The 20,948-nt window shown below is 33.0% G+C and overlaps 1 protein-coding gene across 1 annotated transcript in view; it reads right to left on the bottom strand.

The window, feature by feature from the left end:
• The window catches only part of Rasa1 (RAS p21 protein activator 1), a 79,709-nt gene that overhangs the window by 29,985 nt on the left and 28,776 nt on the right, over positions 1-20,948 (bottom strand). The window contains exons 2-8 of the mRNA XM_021180504.3: positions 14,744-14,896; positions 12,829-12,964; positions 11,876-11,946; positions 8,779-8,896; positions 6,832-6,863; positions 2,754-2,806; positions 327-477 (exon numbers count right to left, since the gene is read on the bottom strand). Of these exons, the coding sequence (XP_021036163.1) occupies positions 327-477; positions 2,754-2,806; positions 6,832-6,863; positions 8,779-8,896; positions 11,876-11,946; positions 12,829-12,964; positions 14,744-14,896 (714 nt within the window). The remainder of the gene's footprint in view (positions 1-326; positions 478-2,753; positions 2,807-6,831; positions 6,864-8,778; positions 8,897-11,875; positions 11,947-12,828; positions 12,965-14,743; positions 14,897-20,948) is intronic.

Below are 20,948 nucleotides of genomic sequence, written 5' to 3'. Positions count from 1 at the left end.
ATTGTGAGCTTTGAAACAAAGTTTTCTAGGAGTTGAGAAGCAGAAACAAATCAGACACGCAAAATGTATCAACTTGAGACAATAATCCAGTAACATAATGACATTTGTAAAAAAAAATCAGATGACTCCTAGAGAATTACATAAAAATAGCTTGTACATAAATACCTGATTAAACAAGACATCTGGGAGTTGAAAAGTTATTAACGATCATGTTTGACACTGTTTAAAGCATTCTCATAAAAGACTATTACAATTATACCAGAAATTGAGGAAATCTGTGTATTTTGATTCCAACTATTTTCACCATAAGCTGTCGCTTAATTTACCTGTTATAATAGCGGCCTCCCATCATAAACTGGTTGTTAGGTGTTGGACAAATTTTAAATCGCTGAATATTTTCATTGGTCCGAAAATACAGGGAATAATCTCCAGGAGTATTATCTGAGGGCCTCACAAGAAAGCTGCAGACTTGTCCAACTGTAAAAATTAAGCTGTTAGTTTTATAATCTAACTATCAGAGAGAAAGTATGTTAAGTAATTATTAAGTACAGTCAAATGTAAAATTTTATAATAAAACTTTTACTATTTTCATTTTATGTTTCCAACCACCCGTGTTATTCTCAGTGTAACACAAGCATATTGAACGAAATTCTGTACAATAACTTCTGGAGTATATCTACACCCTTCCCTCACTGAAAGAACTCTCCTGACAGTAACAGGAATTAAAACTGTTGCATCATCTGTTAATCTCCTAAAGAAGATGTTGAAAGTTAAATTAATTTTGCCTAATTTCTCCAGATTTCCAATTAATAATTTAATTTAATAATTTCCAATTAATAATTAATAACAAATATATTTATATAAGAGCTTGCAGAGGCAAATAACTTAAATACCTGAGAATATTATCATAAGTTAGTACACACACCTGATACTTTATTCACTAGGTATGATCCTGAGAAGGCATACAGAAAGGACTATCTACAATTTACAAAGACTCCTAAGACTGTCTTTCCTTTGTGATGGAGAACTGGTAACAGAAAGATCATGAGCTGACTCTTTTAAGAAAGCATAACCAACATAATTACCACATGTAATTTTTATATACATCAGTAATTGTTTCAATCATCTAGCTCAGGCTCTTGCTATCAAGTAACTTGGTACTCAATACAAAGAAGTAAAATTAATTCTTTTTATATTGGGTTTTCATGGTTCAACTTAATATATAAGTAAATTTAAAATTGCAAACTATGTGATTTAATGTAGGATTAAAAAAAAAAACCTCTTGGTGATGATTCTGATACTCTCTGTTTCTTCTACAAGTTTGTAAGTGAGTATGTTTGTGAAATTCTGGGGGTGACGTTTGCACTCTTTCAAAAGAGAATATGAATGAACAAAAATAGACTCTAATGGGAGAAACTATGTTTAGGCTATTTTCATGTTTACACACCTAAAACAATACTGGGTACTTCAAATACTTGGCGATTCGGTATCTAAATACAAACCTACTCCAACAACTGAATAATATATTTATGGTTCCACCTTGAAAGCTAATGGCATACTCCTGTGGTTTAAATTTGATTTCTATTTCTACCATAAAGCATTGTTGTGTTTTAAATTATATTCTGGATCTACTTAATGCTGGTTATTAAATCCATTAAGTACTTCAAAAATTATTTCAAAACCAATGAGAGAAAATTATTGATTTAAAATGTAATGCCGTATATCTTTAAACAACTCAGATCACATACTTAACAATTAGTAGTTTATTTACTCTAAATAGCCTATTTCCAGGTACCCTAGAAAATAGATGAACTACCAATTTTTCAAGAACCACAACATCTAAAATACTCTGATTGATTTCTGTCCCAAATGTTTGTGAGGCATTGTTTACTAATAAATTAACCTAGAGATGAACAGTTAATAATAAAGACTGAGGTAACACAGCTGGCAATCAGTGGTGCTTCCTAATGCTACGACCCTTTAATATAGTTCCTATGTTGTAGTGACCTGCAGCCATCAAATTATTTTCGCTGCTACTTCATAACTATAGTTTCACTATTGATGTGAATTTTAATGTAAATATATTTGGAGATAAAGGTTTGCCAAAGGGGTCACAACTCACAGGTTGAAAACCCCTGCTTTAAATTATAAACCCATAATATAAGTAAATTTAATTTATTCTTCCCTGTAACAATCATAGTAATTAGAAATTTAATTTCAAATAAGGTTCAATTATGTAATTCCACTAGGCATACAAGAATGTATATTGACACATGCCTTTAATTTAACACTTGGAAGCAGAGGCAAGTAAGTAGATCTGTGAGTTCAAGACCAACCTGGTCTATAAAGCGATTTCAATGACAGCCAGGGCTAATACACAGAGAAACCTTGTCTAAACATTAAAGAGTATATTATGTATTCTTCTAAGTGTGTTATATGTAGGACAGACCTAATACACATAAAAAAGTATATCACAAGATTGTAAGGTATAAAATAGGGGGAAGGAAACATGGACAGTGGATAGAAAAGAAGAAAAATATATTCCAAAAGAGCTTACATGTACATTTCAACTTAAACAGTACATGTACATTTCAACTTAAAACAAAACCAGAAAATACCAGCTCCTATTGCCCTGCATTGGAAAGAAATAACAGTATGCATGTATTATCAAATGCTAAAAAAAAAACTGTAGTACATTAAAAATGGTTGTTCAATTTTATACTTTATAAAGATATTAAAGAATACAAAGGTACCTGTCATTAATAAATTATAAGCTTCTTGTTTGGAAATTTTCCCGTGGAACCATCTTAAAAGGAGAACAAATTAGATATTTAAATCAAAAGTCCACATGGTGCTGCTTTCATATACTCAAAGGTAACCAAGCTGATGAAACAAATGTCATGGAAATGGTCAAATTTTCATTTGTTACATTTCTATTGCATTTTGCAAACTTATTGTGCTTTATCTCAACAAAGTATGAAAATACTAGGAACTGTCAAGTATAGACTACAATTACCATATTAATTACAATATTTTTAAGAACAATGGTTTTAGTTTTAGTAGTAATCGTCACATGCTTATAACATAGCTCCATTTTTCTTTGAATGGCTTGGGAAGGATAGAGAAAATTATACAAGGCAAAAATTATACAAGGCCTACAAATGTTTTCTCATGCTTCTTCCTTCAAAAATAATTTTCTTTTAACATAAGATCTCGCCTAGTAAAATTAAAATGTAAACACCAGAACAAGTACATACTAATAGAACGAACTACTTTTAATTCTGAGCTAACAGCCTATCAAATTGGACTAGTAAAATATTTTATAATCTGTATTCTGGAATTAAGAATTTAGAAATTATTATTATACACTACAATAATTGAAAATGTAGCAGAATGAAATTAGAAAGGTATCTAATATTTTCCTTTCCATAAAATAACATGTTAAAAAATTACTTAAGGATCAGGAATGGTGGTGCATGTATTTAATCCCAGAACCTGGGAGACAGAGGAAGGAGATCACTGTGCTCTGAGGTCTGCACAGTGAGATCCAGGGCAGTCAGGACAAGTGAGCTCTTGTCTCAGAAACTAAAATGTAAAAGCCAAAGGTCTATCGGTTCTCCTCTTATTTACATCACATCTCATTTTCTCTTGCTGGTTATGTCAGAACACTTCACTCCCACGTTGCTACATCTTCTTAAGGTCTGCAGTGATTTGTAGTAATGAGTTAACGGCCAGCTGTAAAGTACATATACTACAAGACTAAAAGCCTAAGTGCTCTAAGATGCAATGCTATAGGCTTAGAGGTCACTCATTCTGCTTCAAATTATTCTATTAGTAGGGAAAGTTAAAATACAACTTAATTTTTAAGTAAATGAAAAAGTAATCATTAACTCAGATTTCCTGATGTTCTCAGAATAGATGTTAATAATGAAAAGCAAATGAACTATACAGTTCAGAATGCTTTAAAATGTATGCATTCAAGTAAAGATTAAATTACCATTTACTACAGAGTGGATTTCCATATTGTAGAAGACTTAGCTAGATGGCTTCCAAGACTAACTCTACAGTTTTCTAGCTAGTAAAAATATAAACCCAAAGAATACAGTTTAAAAAAAGAGACAAAGGTGAATAATATTTTGAGCACTGAGAAAAGAGCCTTCAGGCACAGGGGTAAGATTATTTCCCAGTTATTCTTAAATAAAACTTATATATTCAATTACATAACTTGGACTCAAGGTAACAGGTAAGTCCTGGCTCTTAAGAAGTCCAGACTCTGGTTATAGGAAAAACAAAACAAAACAAAAAACAATACAAAGGGAACAACTAAAAACCATGTAAAAATACAGTAAGTACAGTGATAGGTATGTGTTAGGGCATTTGGAGAATAACGGAGAAGTGTACCAAGTCTTCAGCATATGTAAGGAATAACATGAACATTCACTCAACTCAATTTACTAAATTCCATAATTAAATACATAAACAACTGTAGGTAATCCCAGTCTTGGAAACAGCTTAATAAAATCATTAAAAATAGTTATGCATTTAAAAGGTCTACAAAGTTAAGAGTGAAATGAAAAGGCAATAAGTTACAAGAAACATGGACATCACAGACCATCATTTTAAGACCTGCTGAAGTAAAGTTGGTAGGGAATCAGTTCGGGATTTTAGGTGAGAAAGTATAATTTCTGATAGGTATTTTAGACAAACCATTCTAAGTGTTGGAGCAGAGAGTGTGAGATGATTAACAACTTGGAGGGCCCAGAAGAAGATGACTGCTGTGTCAGGCACTAGGAAGAATGACTCTCGTAAAATTATTTAAGACTGAAAAGTAGGGACTCATTCAATAAATATTTTAGGAGAAAAAATGTACTAGAACTTAATACCCACACAGATATGGAGCTCAAAAACACAAAACAAAAACAAAAAAACAAAACACTAAAACTGTCAAACCAGCTATTTAATCTCAAAGGGATTCACTGCGACTAAGGATACTTGAGACAATTATGATATTTCACTGCCATAGTCTCTACTTTAAATACTTAAGAGACTAGGCAGGTACTTAAAATAAACCAATACAAATTTAACTTATGCTAAATTCCACATAAATATAAAGTTCAGAAAAACAAAAGACTTACATGTATTAATATGACTTCCCAGTGAAGTCTTATATTTGACATTGAAAAATGAATGCAGTTTAAATATTTACTGGCATCTTAAATCTGTACTATTAAAACAGATACAAGGGAATATACACTTTCTCTTGAAAATCTGAAGGATTTCATAATACTGAATTCAGATTAATTTAGTGTGTGTATATGTGTATTTGTGTGTGTGTGCACACGCGCGTGTATGCAAGCGATCAAGCAAAAGAAAGTGTGTGTGTGTGCGCACACGTGTGCGTGTGCATATGTGTTTAAGTATGTGGACATCATTATATGCATGTGGAAGTCAGAGGATAATTTGTTGGGTCCTGTGGATCAAATGTAGGTCATCAGATCTGGCAGCAAATGCTTCTACATGCTGAGCCTGTCACCTGCCCAATGAATTCACATTCTAACACACATTAACTAGACAGAGTGGTCACCTTAAGACACACAAAAAACTTTATAGTTTTCTACTTCTCAAAATCTATAACATTAAGCAATGAATGTCAATTACCATTTGCTAGCACTGAGGTAAATGATAATTGTCTTCTGACAAGAGGGAAAGAAAGTATTCTTGGCACTGTGGTCTCTGTCGGGGTTTATATAATACAGAACAGTATTACTGTGTTTGGAAAATATATAAAATATGCCTATATACACACACACATAATATAATCTGCTTTTGTTATGAATCTCATGCTCTTCAAGCATTAACTAGCATTTGAAACTGCTGATACAGACTTCAAGCAGAATCAACTAGGTACAGGTAGAATAATGGAGTCACTTGTACCTGCATGGAGTATTATAAAAATGTATTCATAATATATATTCTATTAAGACAGGAAACTAAGAGAACTACATACAGAATACTCAGATTAATGTATTCACTTTCTAATGGCTAGATAACAGGAAAATAAAACATTTGAGGCAAGTTTTAAATTTCATCTACAAATGCTGACAGCTCGGTTAGGGGAAAAATGCACTGTAAAACTAACAGGTATATATTCTATTGAAATAATATGACCAGAACAGGATTAAAGGCTTAAGATTTTAAAAGGAATCTCATACACGCAAAAAGATTATTTAAAAGGACTTTACTTAGTTATACTAAAATTTTGAGTTATCTCACATATTAATGATAAAAACTGAATTTAAAAGTTCATAATATATATATATATATATATATATATATATATATATATATATATATATATATATATAAAATACATGGCCACAAAAAATAATAATGTAGTCTGTAAGAAAATGAAGAGGGCTCACTATGATTCAAACATAATGTTTACCAGAAAGTCTTTTAGTTTGGTGATATGAGATTTGAATATAGGTATAGGCCAATGTTTGCTTAAAATTCTTACCAAAAAAAATTTAGTACTAGCTCCTTAAGAAATATTTATATAGCCAGGCGTGGTGGTGCACACCTTTAATTCCAGCACATGGGAGGCAGAGGCAGGCGGATTTCTGAGTTCGAGGACAGCCTGCTCTACAGAGTGAGTTCCAGGACAGCCAGGGCTACACAGAGAAACCCTGTCTCGAAAAACCAAAAAAAAAAAAAAAAAAAAAAGAAATATTTATAGAATCAGATTTTTAAAAAAATGTTAATCTAAAAAAGTCATTATGTTGACTATTTTCTAATTTATATTTTTTCTTTTTATAATTAATAAAAACTCACATTTTGCCTTCATGTGGATCTTCTTCTCGGCTCTAAAGGAAAGACATTAAGACAGAATTTTATAAAATTAAATCCTAATATAATTTCATGAAAATTCCTAAGAATCAGATCTTCAAATCTTTCTCCATAGTACCTTTCATAGTTACATGTATATGAGAATATGTTTCTATTCTATAATTATTACTGTGTCCTACTCCAACCTCTCTGAATTCATTAGTTTCCATTGTAAATGTTCACTTAAGAGTAAACCAATCAAATGAACGGAAAATTTTGAAGCCAAACCTTTACTACCCTCTCTCTTGCCTACAAATTTCTCTTTTTACAACCAATACTCTTAAGCATAGGTCTCAAATGCTCATGTACATTTCCTGCCTCATCCCACTCACTTTCTAGCTGTCACACCTAACTACCCATTTGCTAACCAACCTCGCATTCCTACTCTGGTTTGCCTTCTGTTATAATTGTCGCTATCAAAATGTCCTTTCAACTCATTGCTACCTACCTATTTCAAAAAAGCAAACTATTAAGGTAAACTACCTCAAATGCTATGTCTTCACAGTGTAACATTTTGACCCTAAAAAGTGAGAACTTTCTTTTCTGTGGATTATAACATGCATCCTCCTTTTTTTAACCGTATTACAAACTTAACCTTACTATAGTCTGTACTCCAGGGTGTACTGTTGTCTTGTTTGTTGTTTTTGTTTTGTTTTATTTTTGAGACCATATCTCCCTATGTAATCCTGCCTATCCTGGAACTCAAACAGAGTATACATTCATAGTTTTTACTAAGTATTGGTTGAATTCTAGTCCTAACAGTTTACACAGAGTTTTCAATGAACAGATAATGAAAGAAAAAAAGTAATTATATTACCTATACAAGGACTTCTCTTAATTAGGTCCTCACTAAGTATTTAGAAAGACTAAAATCAAACATTCAATGAATACATAATTCAAATTAATGTATAATAGGCAAAAGGAAGTCTAACATAAACAAAATCTAAAAATTTATAGGAAAACTAACATATTTATAAGATGCTTGAATCTGATTGTTCCTGTCTGTATACCTCTTCCAATGTAGAATTCGGAATGCTATTCAAAGAACTGGAAGTTATAATCCTAGATCTTGCATTATGTTTGTGACTATGAATACAGGATATATCACATTTCCATAATTCCTTCCAACTTTCCTCAGTATGTTTTATGCATGTGAATCAAGATCTAGTTGTCAGAATAAGCAGACAAAACAATTAGTAGCAAAACAAATTACTCTACCATCTTCCACACAGGGCATACATAGTTCTGGGGTTCCATAAAAGATCACAGAAAGCCATTCTATACTACCACACAAATCTAAGAGGAAAATGTAAATTCCAAAATTATAATGTTTAATACATTTTGGTGGTGTTGAATATTGTCTGTAAAGCATGAACATTGCTTGAGTGCTAATTTGTACTAATTTGCTAAATATATTGATGATTTAAATTATATACTAAGATAAATAATAATGTATAATAGCAAAGAAAACAAAGGGGAATATTCAAACTGTAGAACTTTGGGGTTATGTATGAGTAATATAATTAAAAATTTCTAAGATTATTAGAATTATATACATATTTGAAAAATTATACCAAACATACAACTACTTAAAATTCTGAGTCAGATATACCTAATAAAGAAAAGAAGCACAAAAAAATTATCAAAATAAGTACAAGTGATAGAAATATTGAAGTACTGTGTGCAAAGGCAGATATATAACACACTAACCTACTTTATTTCTTTACAAATAATCATTTATTAACACCAAATACACCTTAAAATTTCTTTGCATTTATGAATTTAAGCATTTGACAAGAGGAAATTGTTTCTGTCTAATGACCCAGAAAACAGACTTCTAAACTTTTATAAAGAATTTAGGATCTAAAATTTAGAAGAACAAATGAAACTTACCACCTCTTCCACTAGGTCTTCAACAATAAGGCCTTGCTCATCTGTTCTTAGATTGGTAACCCACATCCATCCATCTTCTAACTCATTGTGAACAATGAACATATCTCCTTTTAAGAAACTAAAATAGCAAATGCCATTACTATCTTAAAAATGAACATTTAAGTAGTCCTAAACCATTAGATATTATGATATCGGAAATATGCAAAAACACTTAAAAAACAAAGTTCTATGCTGTTTCTAGCATCTTTGTTTGTGAAACTGAAGACAGTAAACCTGAATCCTAATTTCATTATATGTACAATTTAATTATAGGTTTAGTAATAGAGTCTACTTTGCTGGACTATATTCAAATTAGAATTCCTCTATTTACTACCTACTTTGCTATATTAGACTCAAATTAAAATTCCTTTAAATAGTAAACAATTACTTACGTATTATAAGTAGTTCCAAGAAAACTGAATTTTAAAGTTTCCAAGTTTCAATGTTGTTTATTATATGTATGACAGATGTAATAAAAAGCAATTTACAGTTAAGATATATATAAATATATCCATATATATTTATATATGTGTGTGAGAGAAGGATTGATTTAATAGAACTAAGGTTTATAAGTATTGAGCCCATACTGAAAGAATATTGAAAAATATATAAACATATATATTTATATTTATATATATCTCCTTTAGAAAGGGAAACAAAGTAGTATTAATTAGCGTTTATAATTACATCTTAAATTTATTTGATTCAAATGCCTACTGTTTAAAAAGTACAGCATTCTTTGACTAAAAATAGCACCCAGACATGTGTTAAAAGGCATCTATGCTTTTTTTCCTGCTATGTAGTTCAGAGAAGAAGGATGTACACAACTTAGTTTCCTTTTTACTACCTGGATGTTTTCAAGCTCTACACCAACAAGGAGGCTTCAGTTGGCTGTATCATCAATATAAAATCACCAAAAATTCCTTGCAGTTTTCCTTCCAGGATTAAGTGAATGACTCTAAATATCCTTCTGGTTGGATGCTGCCACTGACCATACATCTATAAGGTATCTTCATATATTTTTCAATATTCTTCCAGTATGGTCTCAATACTTATAAACCTTAGTTCTATTAAATCAATCCTTCTCTCACACTCATGAATGCTTTTGTTTTTGCCTAAATGACTCTATTTTTCTCAAATTTCAAAAAACAAAGCTTATACAAAGGAGAACTTTTATAAAACACTCTATATTCAAAAAGCCACAGATTAATGCCATCTCAATTCTAAAGTCCTCCTTAAAAATACCCAAGATTTTCCTAGATAAATGGCAGCCGACTTTATCATTTAACCAAATACATCTTTCTAGAACCACTTTCCCAGCTACTAGGATAACAGGACCATACCATCACAGCTACATGGAATTGTTTTATCTTCTTGTTTACTACATGAAGTTCTAGATGCCTAGTCAAAGATCAGAACACAATGTGTTTTGCTTGCTCATTCAGACATCAAATGAAGCTATTTTTATTTAGCCAGAATTGATCACTTTAGGGTTGTTACTGTGCACTTTAAAGTACCTGAAGTTTTTAATACCCAAAACTTTAGCACTATTATTGTGAAGTCACAATGAAAAATAATTTCAATCTCATGAGCTTTGGTAATTAATTTTATGTGTCAAGTTAACGGAATGTCAACCTATATGAAGCATTATTTCTGGAATATTCTACAGGAGTCAACATTTGAATTCATACATTATGCTAGTGTAGCTTGTTTTCCTCCATAGAGTAGTTATCATCCAGTCCACTAACTGTCTGAACAGAATAAAAAGTAAGATAAATGTTTCCTTTCCTTATCCCCCTTGGCCTCACTGTTTCCTCTGAGCTGATTCTTATCTTCTGTCCTCAGAGTGGGATGTACTCTGACTTCCATGGTCTCCCCAGGCTTCCATACTTAAAATTATAGAAATGAGTCTCCTGAATCTGTTCCAATTCTTAAAATAAACCTTCTCTGGAGAAATCAAGATAACATATGGACTATCTAAGTGAGTCTCAGAACAATCAGATGAAATACACTTAGAGACTGCAGCCTTGGATGATCAGACTTGAAATTTACAAATTTTCTAAAACTTACACTTCAATACTACTAACTTCTATTAAATAACTTTCTTCCTTTTTATTGATTTTATTCATTTTCTCACATTAATTTATAAATAAATGTGTGGCAGTAAGAATTAAATGAGAAGGCATTAGCTTGACAATAATTATATAAAAATGAAACCCTTATTTGAGATTCAAACTATATCTTTGTTTTCTAATACTAATTTCTAAAACTTTTAGTCCACAAAATATTTTTGTATTATAATTTGCAATTATTTCAAAGAGAAACTATATAATCAGTAATAGGCAAACATTTTATAGTTAAGAAACAAGGATTCTATTGAATGATTAAATAGCTTTTTAAAAAAAGAGAATTTGATTATAAGTTTTATAAATAACTTAGAAGTCAAATAACATACAAAAACTATAATGCTCCATGATTACACAATATTCTTGAATGTTAAGATTGTTTACTCATTATGTAAAATTAAGACAATTATTTCAGCAAGATTAATAGCTGAGGCATAAATGTAATGGGGAATAAAAACAAACCATTAGATAGATAGATAGATAGATAGATAGATAGATAGATAGATAGATAGATAGACAGACAGACAGACTAGATAGATAGATAGATAGATAGACAGACAGACAGACAGACAGACAGATAGATATAACATAGGTAGATTAGGTAGAGTAGGTAGGTAAGTGAATGGATAGATGGATGATTGATATAGATAATAAAAACACACAATTTATGAGAGAAATCTCTACTTTCTCAGAATTTTTTTTTAAATAATCTAGTTTTTCTCTTGTAATTTTCACTGTAGCCACACTGATTCAAACCTTGGGAATAGATAAGCCATCCAATGGGAAGACAACAGATCGAGTATTAAATACAACTTTATATGCCTATAATATCTCTCAAATTCAAAATCTTTCCTAGTTTAAAAGCAATGTATCTTCATTGTCTACCTCTTTTCAAATGCTACAAAAAAAAAAAAAAAAACACTATAAAATACCTTATTTCATCAGTGTCTGGTACTTTTGTGTAGGGCAGAATGGCTCGCACACGCCTTCTATCTTCTACTGGCTGAAACCATGAAAAGTAAAAATAATTAGGAGCTGATAGAGGCTTCATGTCTCCATAGCTAAATCTCCAGTCTCACAAGCTTGAAAATCCAAGCTGGATCCACAGAACTCACATAAAAGCTATGACAGGTATGGCAGCTGCCTGTAATGCCAGCATTTAGGAGAAACGAACAGGGGGTACCTAAGGCAAACGATCAAGACAAACTAACCAAATTTAAAAGCTCTACTTTCATCCAGAGACTTTGCTTCAAGTAATCAAGTAGAGAGCAATCAAGAATGACATGTTGTCAAATTCTAGCCACCAGTAATAAGTTCGCATGTGCACTCCTTCCTTGTCACACATGCAAGCCTGTATACACAGTCACAGACATATACAAATACCCATGCACACAAAAGAAGATTGTTTCTGTAAGTCAAAAAAGATAAATTCACACAAAGCTTGAAGTCAATACAGCTGCATACTATAAATTCCATAGTCACTGTACTCTTTACTGAGCATCTACATAGAACCTAGACATGTTTCTGCTCTTCCTTGATATTTTTAGAAAAATTACTATACACTCATAACACATTTTCTTCGGGTAATCTAAACAATCCTTAAATAAGCTACAGAGAACATAGAAATTAATCTATCTTTTATGATATAAACATTTACCTTCTCGAGCAATTATTATAATCTATAAGCACAAAATTATCTTTAAAAGTCCAGTTACTTAAATACAAATATTAGTTTTGAAGGAAACTATCATTTTTTGTTCTAGAATTATAACTAGAATTAAAACAAATACTTATTAAATTCTAATACATGTAAAAGATTTGGTAAGATTACAATCCACCCGATTTTGTAAAATCAAAGTTGTGATATATCATGTGTTTTACTTACCTCTGGTGGTGCAACTGGATAGAGTAATTTTTCTCCTTTAAGTAAACAAGAAACATGACTGTAATAACCTATTAGGTCTGAGAGTGAAGAAAATCGCCTTCCACCAATGTAGTAATCACCACACATAGCAATAATCCTATAGTAAAGGAAACAAAACAAACACATAAATAAATAAAAACAAAAAACATAGTTTGGAAAGGATCTTAAAAGCCAGTCTTTTGTTGTCTCTTTTCTGAATATGATCAATTTCATACTCTTTTCCACTAATATAACATTTCTATATTTAAAATATATATATTTATATCATGAGAAATTGAGTATTATTTTTAAATATTTATGAATTTGATAAGACATATTTACAAGCCTCAATTATGTAGTTGAATCAAATATTTGAAAATTTACCCTCAGATATCTCTCTTTACTTTCTATTTTTAATACTCAACAATTGTATAAGAGCTTCTTTGACTACAAGTAGCTTACATATCTTTTGAAATTTATGTGAACAGTAATAAAAATGTTACATAAAAATTATGATCAGATATTACTGATGTGAAATTATATATGTGAACTTATCACAACAATGACAGTACCCTTAAAACTTATTCTAAAATTTAAAGACACAGAACATTTTATCAGTTAAAACTAGCTAGATGATTTATGTTTTATTTTCTCCCATATTTTCGTTTCATAAAAATGAAATACAGTAATATCTGCAAATATATTTATATATAGATATACCTTTGAAATTTTACATACCTGTTTATCTCACAGAAGAGAAAATGTATCTTGAGAATTTCAAGATAGTGAGACTTAAAAAAAAAAACTAAGGACAACCTCAACTTCCATACAATATTTTCTGTTACTCTCCAGTCTCAATCTATACATCTTTCATTTTAGTTTTTACCTTTTTCAAAATGTATCTGTAGTAATATATTCCTTAATTGTACATATATTTGAAAGCTGCCATTGTAAAAACCAATATTACTACCTTTTGGGGGGGGTTATAAAATGTAGTTTTATTTTATGGTACTCTGCTGCTGCATAGGGCATAACATTTTCACAAGGCTTTTTTGGGACTACAGTCAATGATTAGCAAACACACAATATAGTGGTCCAGGTCTCTAAAGAATAATTGCTGGACAAACCAGATACCCTCTCACATGTGCACAAATCTGCATGGAAAAGTACTGAAGTCTAGACTTGGACTTGTGTACTTTATTTCTCCTTTCTAGTGTATTAAGACTGGGAAGAGAGGCCCCTTGGTATTGCAAACTTTATATGCCCCAATACAGGGGAACGCCAGGGCCAAGAAGCAGGAGTGGGTAGGTAGGGGAGCAGGGCGGAGGGAAGGTATAGGGAACTTTTGGGATAGCATTTGAAATGTAAATAAAGAAAATGTCTAATAAATAAATAAATAGAAATACTAGCCCCCCCCCCAAAAAAAAAAACAAAAGAAAGGACGAGTATTTTAATTTGCCCAAAGCAATGCTTGTATTGTGGCAGCAACATGCTACTTCTATCACAAAGCTAACAAAGTCAGGAGGTGTAAGTGAATTTTTATTGGAAAGGAATTGTCAACTTAAACTGTAGCGAATGAAGAATGCATAAGGAAACACCCTGTTGTCACAGACAGATGTAACCTCCACAATATGTGATGCAGGAGACATTTCAATCTGTGATCTCCAAGCCCAGGTGCATTAAGCGCTTTCCCATTCAATATTACTACCTTTAAACAAAAAGTTTAAACACGTCGAGTATTTACTCTAAATCACTGATGAAAGAATTTAATTGAAATCAAGTTTATTATACCAAAGTCATTCACTTTTATAAAAGTGAACATATTTATATATAAATATATATCAGATTAAATACTAAGTGCCATATGAAATACCTTAAACTAGGAACAAAGACTTACCTAAAGTGATTGACAACATTTGTCTGACTAAGGAATGAAAGGACAAAGGACCCCGGCCTCCGATCACTCTCTCTTATAAGATAGCTTCCAGATTTCCCTGCCTGCCTGAGGCGTTCTTCTGCTATAGTTCTATCAAGTTTTCCATGATACCACCTAGGGAAAAAACACAAGTAATTAAAATTAAAATACCATCATAAAATTTCTGTGCAGATGGAACAATTACAGTCTTATAGACCTCAGGTCTGTGAGAACACAACACTCCAAGTTTTAAACACATGCAATTTAAACATTTGTTTAGTACGAACAATTGAATTTTAACTCCATTTTTCATCTCCTCTCAAATTCCCTAAAATCAATAATTCATTAAGTATTTAAGTTTGTTATACAAATGCAAACTTCTTATCTCACTGATGAATATTTATTGCTCTAGGTTTACTTGTATTTCTTCAAAACAGAAATGTTTATTACATTAAATCTTTTCCTGGAACATAAGAGCAAGATGAGTAATTAGAAATAATTTACAACTCTATATATTGAAGTCCACCTGACATAACAAAGTATTTGAATCCTTATAAAAAATAACATTTTATTTTATTTTAGTCTTACTACCCTGACAGAAGAACAGAATAACTATTTAAAAGACTACTATTAAAATTTCCTGTTCCAACAAAGAGCTGATTATCGCCCTGCGTTTTATGACAACTTACTTCATGAACATATACTTAAGCTCAACTGTTCTTACAGAGAAAACACGGGTTTGTGTGTGTGTGTGTAAAAAAAATGCAACTGCCTTGTGTAAAAGTTTTCAAAAGTTTTCTATAACTTCAAAAGTTTTCTATAACTTTTAAAATACTTTTCAAATCATCTTACATACATCTGTCTCTTCTAAAATTACTTAATTTGCTAAATTGATAAATCTCATAAAACAAAGACAGTACAAACAATCTAAAGCCTACTGTGAAGTCTTCCTCTTAGGCAAAACAATGTTTGTTAGTATCACAAATACTGTTTGAACACACACACTTTCAGTGAAAATTGCATCATCCTGCTTCTGCTTATCAAAACACGACCCTACTTTGAGGTCCTGTAAAGTGTCCATCCATAAAGTCATTTAAACGTCTACAACTAGAGACATTATGTTCCTCTTTTAAACTGTACTACTACATAGGGACATCAGATTCCTTTATCTCATTAAAAAAAAATCTCAAAAGGAAAACCTTATCTCACAAAGAACGTTTGAAAAGCAGACCTGGTGTTTCATACAGGTAACCTCAGTATTTGGGAGGTGGAGAGGAAGGAGGATCAAGATTCCCCTTGATAATAGCAAGTTCAAGGTCAGCTCAGACAGTATAAATTCCCTCATCTCAACAAAGGGGAATTAAAAAGAGCAGTGTTTTGCTTAGGATTTCCAAAATAAAAATGAAAAGCAAAGGTGGAACTCATGCCCTCGGCCATGTCCATGCCATACTTGACCACTATTATGATAAGTTAAATCATTCCTAACTCTTCCATCAATTTTATACACAAAACAGCTACTGGATCTTCCACTCTGAGCAATTTAAACCAAGAAAATTGAAAACAACAATAATGAAAATTGCCTCATGCTTCATCCCATCCCTCTCAAGAATATGACTAAGTCTCAATCCTCCAGACTTGGTCCCCACAGTATCAAGGTCTATAGGCATGGCTTAACCTTTCTAGATCTTTTTCTCTCTCTGCTGCATCCTCATCATTCCTTGTCATTATTTACACCAATCCAATTCACATACCATTCCCCATCTCCCCACCACTTCCAAGTTAGTACCCTACAGACAGATTTTTAAATAACAGTTATTCGAGGTAGGGATGTAGCTCAGTGATAGATGTCCAAAGCCATGGGTTCAACTCTCACCACAAGAAATCTTCAGAAAATGCAATCATTAAATATAAAAATATAAAAACAGAATTAAAAAAATAAAGATGAAATGGGAGCATACAAAAATCCAAACATTTAAAAATAAATAATCAAATTCATAAAATTAAGAGCTAATGAGATTAAGAGGAAATTAAGCAAATTTTAAAAAGCTAGATTACTTTGAAAATATGGTTAATAAAGAAAATCCAGTAAGAAAATTAAAAAAAAAAACAAATTATGGATGGTACATAATCTACTTACATGTGGTAGTTTGGTAGAATACTGTCAAGTCTTGGGCTTTTAGATACTTAGTTTCCAGTTGGTAACATTGTTTGGGAAGGTTTAGGAAGTGGGACTGTTTTGGACCAGGTATGTTATTGGTTTTGAGCGTTTAACACCTCCAGCCATGCCCAGTTTCTTCTCACTAGGTGACACTTAAAGGTTCAATATTTGAGACCTCAGTTTCCTGCTTGTGCCATCGGGTCTTTGTTCCACTATCTTACCATAAGCCTTCTCTAACCATAAGCCCAAATATACTCTTCGATAAACTGTCTTGCTCATGGTGTTTTACCACAAGAATTAAAAAAGAAACTAAATCATGGGGAGTCAGAAAAAGAAAGCAGGAAAGAGAACGAAAGAAAAGTAAAATCTGGAGAAGATCCAAAATAATTCCCAAATCCAAGAAAGAGAGTAACAACAACAACAAACAATTAAAGTCCATAAATGGGAAATAAGAAAAAGAGATGGGGCAGATATAAATGCAGAATTGCCCTTTTCAAGATATATCAGAACAAAGTTGCTAAAAATGAGATTAAATCATAAAAGCAAGTATGGAGGCATTATCTTAAAGAAACAATGGTAAAAATCTTTGCTAACTTTCCAATATTTCGTTATTCACTTTACATCCCACTCATTGCCTGCCTACCAGTTACCTCCTGGCAAAATCCCCACACCCCCATCCACTCTTCCTCTAAGAGGGTGGGGACACCTTTGGTATCCTCCAACCCTGGCACATTAAGTCTCTGCAGGAATAGGTACATCCTCTCCCACTAAGGCCAGCCAAGGCAGTCTAGCTAGAAGAACATCTTCCACATACAGGCAACAGTTTTTGGGACAGCCCCTCCTCCATTTGCTTAGGACCCACATGAAGACCAAGCTGCACATCTGCCACCTAAGTTCAGGGAGGTTTAGGTCCAGCTCAAGTATGTTCTTTGGTTGGCAGTTCAAACTCTGAGAGCCCCAAGGGCCTAGGTTAGTTGACTCTGTTGTACTTCCTCTGGAGCTCCTAGCCCCTCAGGGCCTGCAATCCCATCCCCTATTCTTCCATAAAAGTCCCCAAGCTCCATCAACTATTTGGCTGTGGGTGTCAGCTGTTGGGTGGAGCCTCTCAGAGAACTAGATTAGTGTGTGTGTGTGTGTGTGTGTGTGTGTGTGTGTGTGTGTGCCCGCTTCCCTTGTTCTTCCTGGTATGGAAGTACCAATTTCCTATGTTTTCTTAGATGTAGTTATCCTCCTTAGGTTGGAGTTTTCCTTCTAGTATTTTCTGTAGGGCTGAGTTTTATGGATAGAGACTATTTCAATTTGGATTTGTCTTGAAATATCTTGCTTCCTCCATCTATCATGACTGAGAGTTTTGATGGATATAGTTGTCTACATTCGCATCTGAGGGTTTTTTTTAGGTTGTAAGATATATGTCCAGGCTCTTTTAGTTTTTAGAGTTTCTGTTGAGAATTTGGGTATTATTCTGATAGGTCTGAAACTGTACTGTGCAAAAATCACTAAACATGAAAATTTAGGAAAAGCAGAATCAAAGCAATAAGGTACTTCAATAAATTCAACACTCTTAAGAGAATTACTATACTAATAGCCATGCTGGATAACAGCACATACCAGAAATGCAGAAGATTCTAAGTTATGTGTTTATCTAAAAGGTCAAACATTACCAATTCCTTCCCCTACATATCACACAGTACACAGTGGTTAAATGTTACTGCATGCTCATATAATAGATGGCATACTGACTTGCTACATACAATTCACTGTATTTGTTCAAAACTGTTCTTTCTAACAAAAATCTAGGTTTTATTTAAATACATTAATACCAAAATAAAGTACTGTTCATAGAGGTTAAAAACAAGAAAATCAATTCGACAGTTAGACATTTATTACTCAGAATGATTAAAGGTTACCAATCTAATGTCATCTTTGCTATTTTGAACAAAACCACTTACTTCACTCTCTTGTCTACCCATTTTTGTTCTTTTACTATTACGTTTGTACATATAAATCATTTTGTTTTTTACCCACAATCTTAACAGATGCTCAATTCACATAAACCAACCTATGTATTATAAAGTATTTATGGCATGGCAGCTTTTGAGCGTAACCCTACCACCCAGCAGACCGAGACAGAAGAATACATAAGGAGTACCAGCCCATCTGGGAAACATGGCAAGATATTATTGTAAAAGACAAACAAAACTTAAAACTTCTTCAGAACACTTCCAGTTTCCTATATAGAATGTATGAAAATCCAAAGTCAAGAATGCATCTTTTTGACAAATCATGAAATGAATAAAGTGAAAAGTCCACAACTCTCCTACAGCCTTAGAACCTGAGACACTGGCAAATATGGAGAGGAGAGAAAAAAAAATCACAACTCAACTGAACAGACACTCAAAAGCAAAAACTCTCTTGAGAACAAATTCTTGGGTAGAGGAATGTTAACTGTGACTGATGAATCTCTGGAGACTCCATGTGGACAGATCTAAGAGTTCAAGTCCCTAAGACCCAGTCACAATGTTTTTATCTCCAAGGATTCCTACTAGTTCTAAGTCTATTTATTAAACTGTAGGTAATAGCCTTTTATGAATGTGCTTATATAACTACAGGTGAGAGCTTCTGAACATATACCAAAAATTAACTAGAGATACTACACATAATGAATCTCATCTCTTTGTGGCAGTACCCCCATACTGCAAGGCTTAACCTCACTGCAGCCTTGGTTTTGAAAACCAGGGTGTATTTTATGACCAGCCTGCTATCTTGGAATTCAATACTAATGAATGTTTGCCTTTGACACCACTGACTCAAGACTTCCTGTCAACAACTGCAGTATCTGGGGTCTGAAGATATGGCTCAGCTTTTTTTTTTTTTTTTTGGGGGGGGGGGAGTTGGGGGGGTTGGTTTTTCGAGACAGGGTTTATCTGTATAGCCCTGGCTGACCTAGAACTCACTTTGTAGACCAGGCTGGCCTCGGACTCAGAAATCCACCTGCCTCTGCCTCCCGAATGCTAAGTTTAAAGGCCTGCGCCACCACGCCCGGCCATGGCTCAGCTCTTAAGGGCTGTTCTTTCAAAGGACCTGAGTTCAATTCCCAGCACCTACAATGGAACAAACAGTTCCAGGGGATTCAAACCCTTTTCTAACCTCCATGGACATCAGGAGCACACATGGAACACATATACATGCTGGCATTATATACATAAAATTAAACAAACAAAATCAATTGCAGTATTTTTACTATACACATAAAAAAAATCTTTTTTTTTCTTTTACAGAAACCTAACTCAGTTGGATTTCAAAAAGCAACAGACTGTTGCCTTTTCCCTAACATCTTCATCATGATTGATTGATTGATTGATTGATTGATTGATTTTGGTTTTTCGAGACAGGGTTTCTCAGTTCAGTCCAGGCTGTCCTGGAACTTACTCTGTAGACCAGGCTGGCCTCGGACTCAGAAATCCGACTGCCTCTGCCTCCCAAGTGCTGGGATTAAAGGCGTGTGCCACCACTGCCTGGCCATCTTCCTCATGCTTAAACCAGCATGTCTTTGTGTTATATGAAATGTTCAAAGAATAAATAACATTATTTTATAAAAAGAGAAATCATACCCTGAATAAAAGCACAAATTTTGAATGTACTATTATATTAGAGCTTTTAATTTTGTGGAGATTTCAATATGCTTGTCCTAGGGAGTGCCACTATTAGAAGGTGTGACCTTGTTGGATTAGATATTCACTTATTGGAGGAAGTGTGTCACTGAGGGTAGGCTTTGAGACCCTCCTCCTAGCTGCCCATAAAAATTTTTCTCCACCAGCCTTCAGATCAAGATGTAGAATTCTCAGGTCCTCCAGCACTGTGCACACTTCCCACCATGATAATAATGGATGGAACCCCTGAATCTGTAAGTCAACCTCAATTAAAAGCTGTCCTTTATAAAAGTTGCCCTGGTCATGGTGTCTCTTCAGAGCAATGGAAACCCTAAGACAGAAGTTGGTACCAGGAGTGGAATATTGCTGTGATAAGCCT

The sequence above is a fragment of the Mus caroli genome, unplaced genomic scaffold (assembly GCF_978045245.1).
Source record: "Mus caroli unplaced genomic scaffold, Mus_caroli_1 scaffold_15, whole genome shotgun sequence".
Lineage (NCBI taxonomy): Eukaryota > Metazoa > Chordata > Mammalia > Rodentia > Muridae > Mus > Mus caroli.
This window is presented reverse-complemented; position numbering and strand designations above follow the sequence as displayed.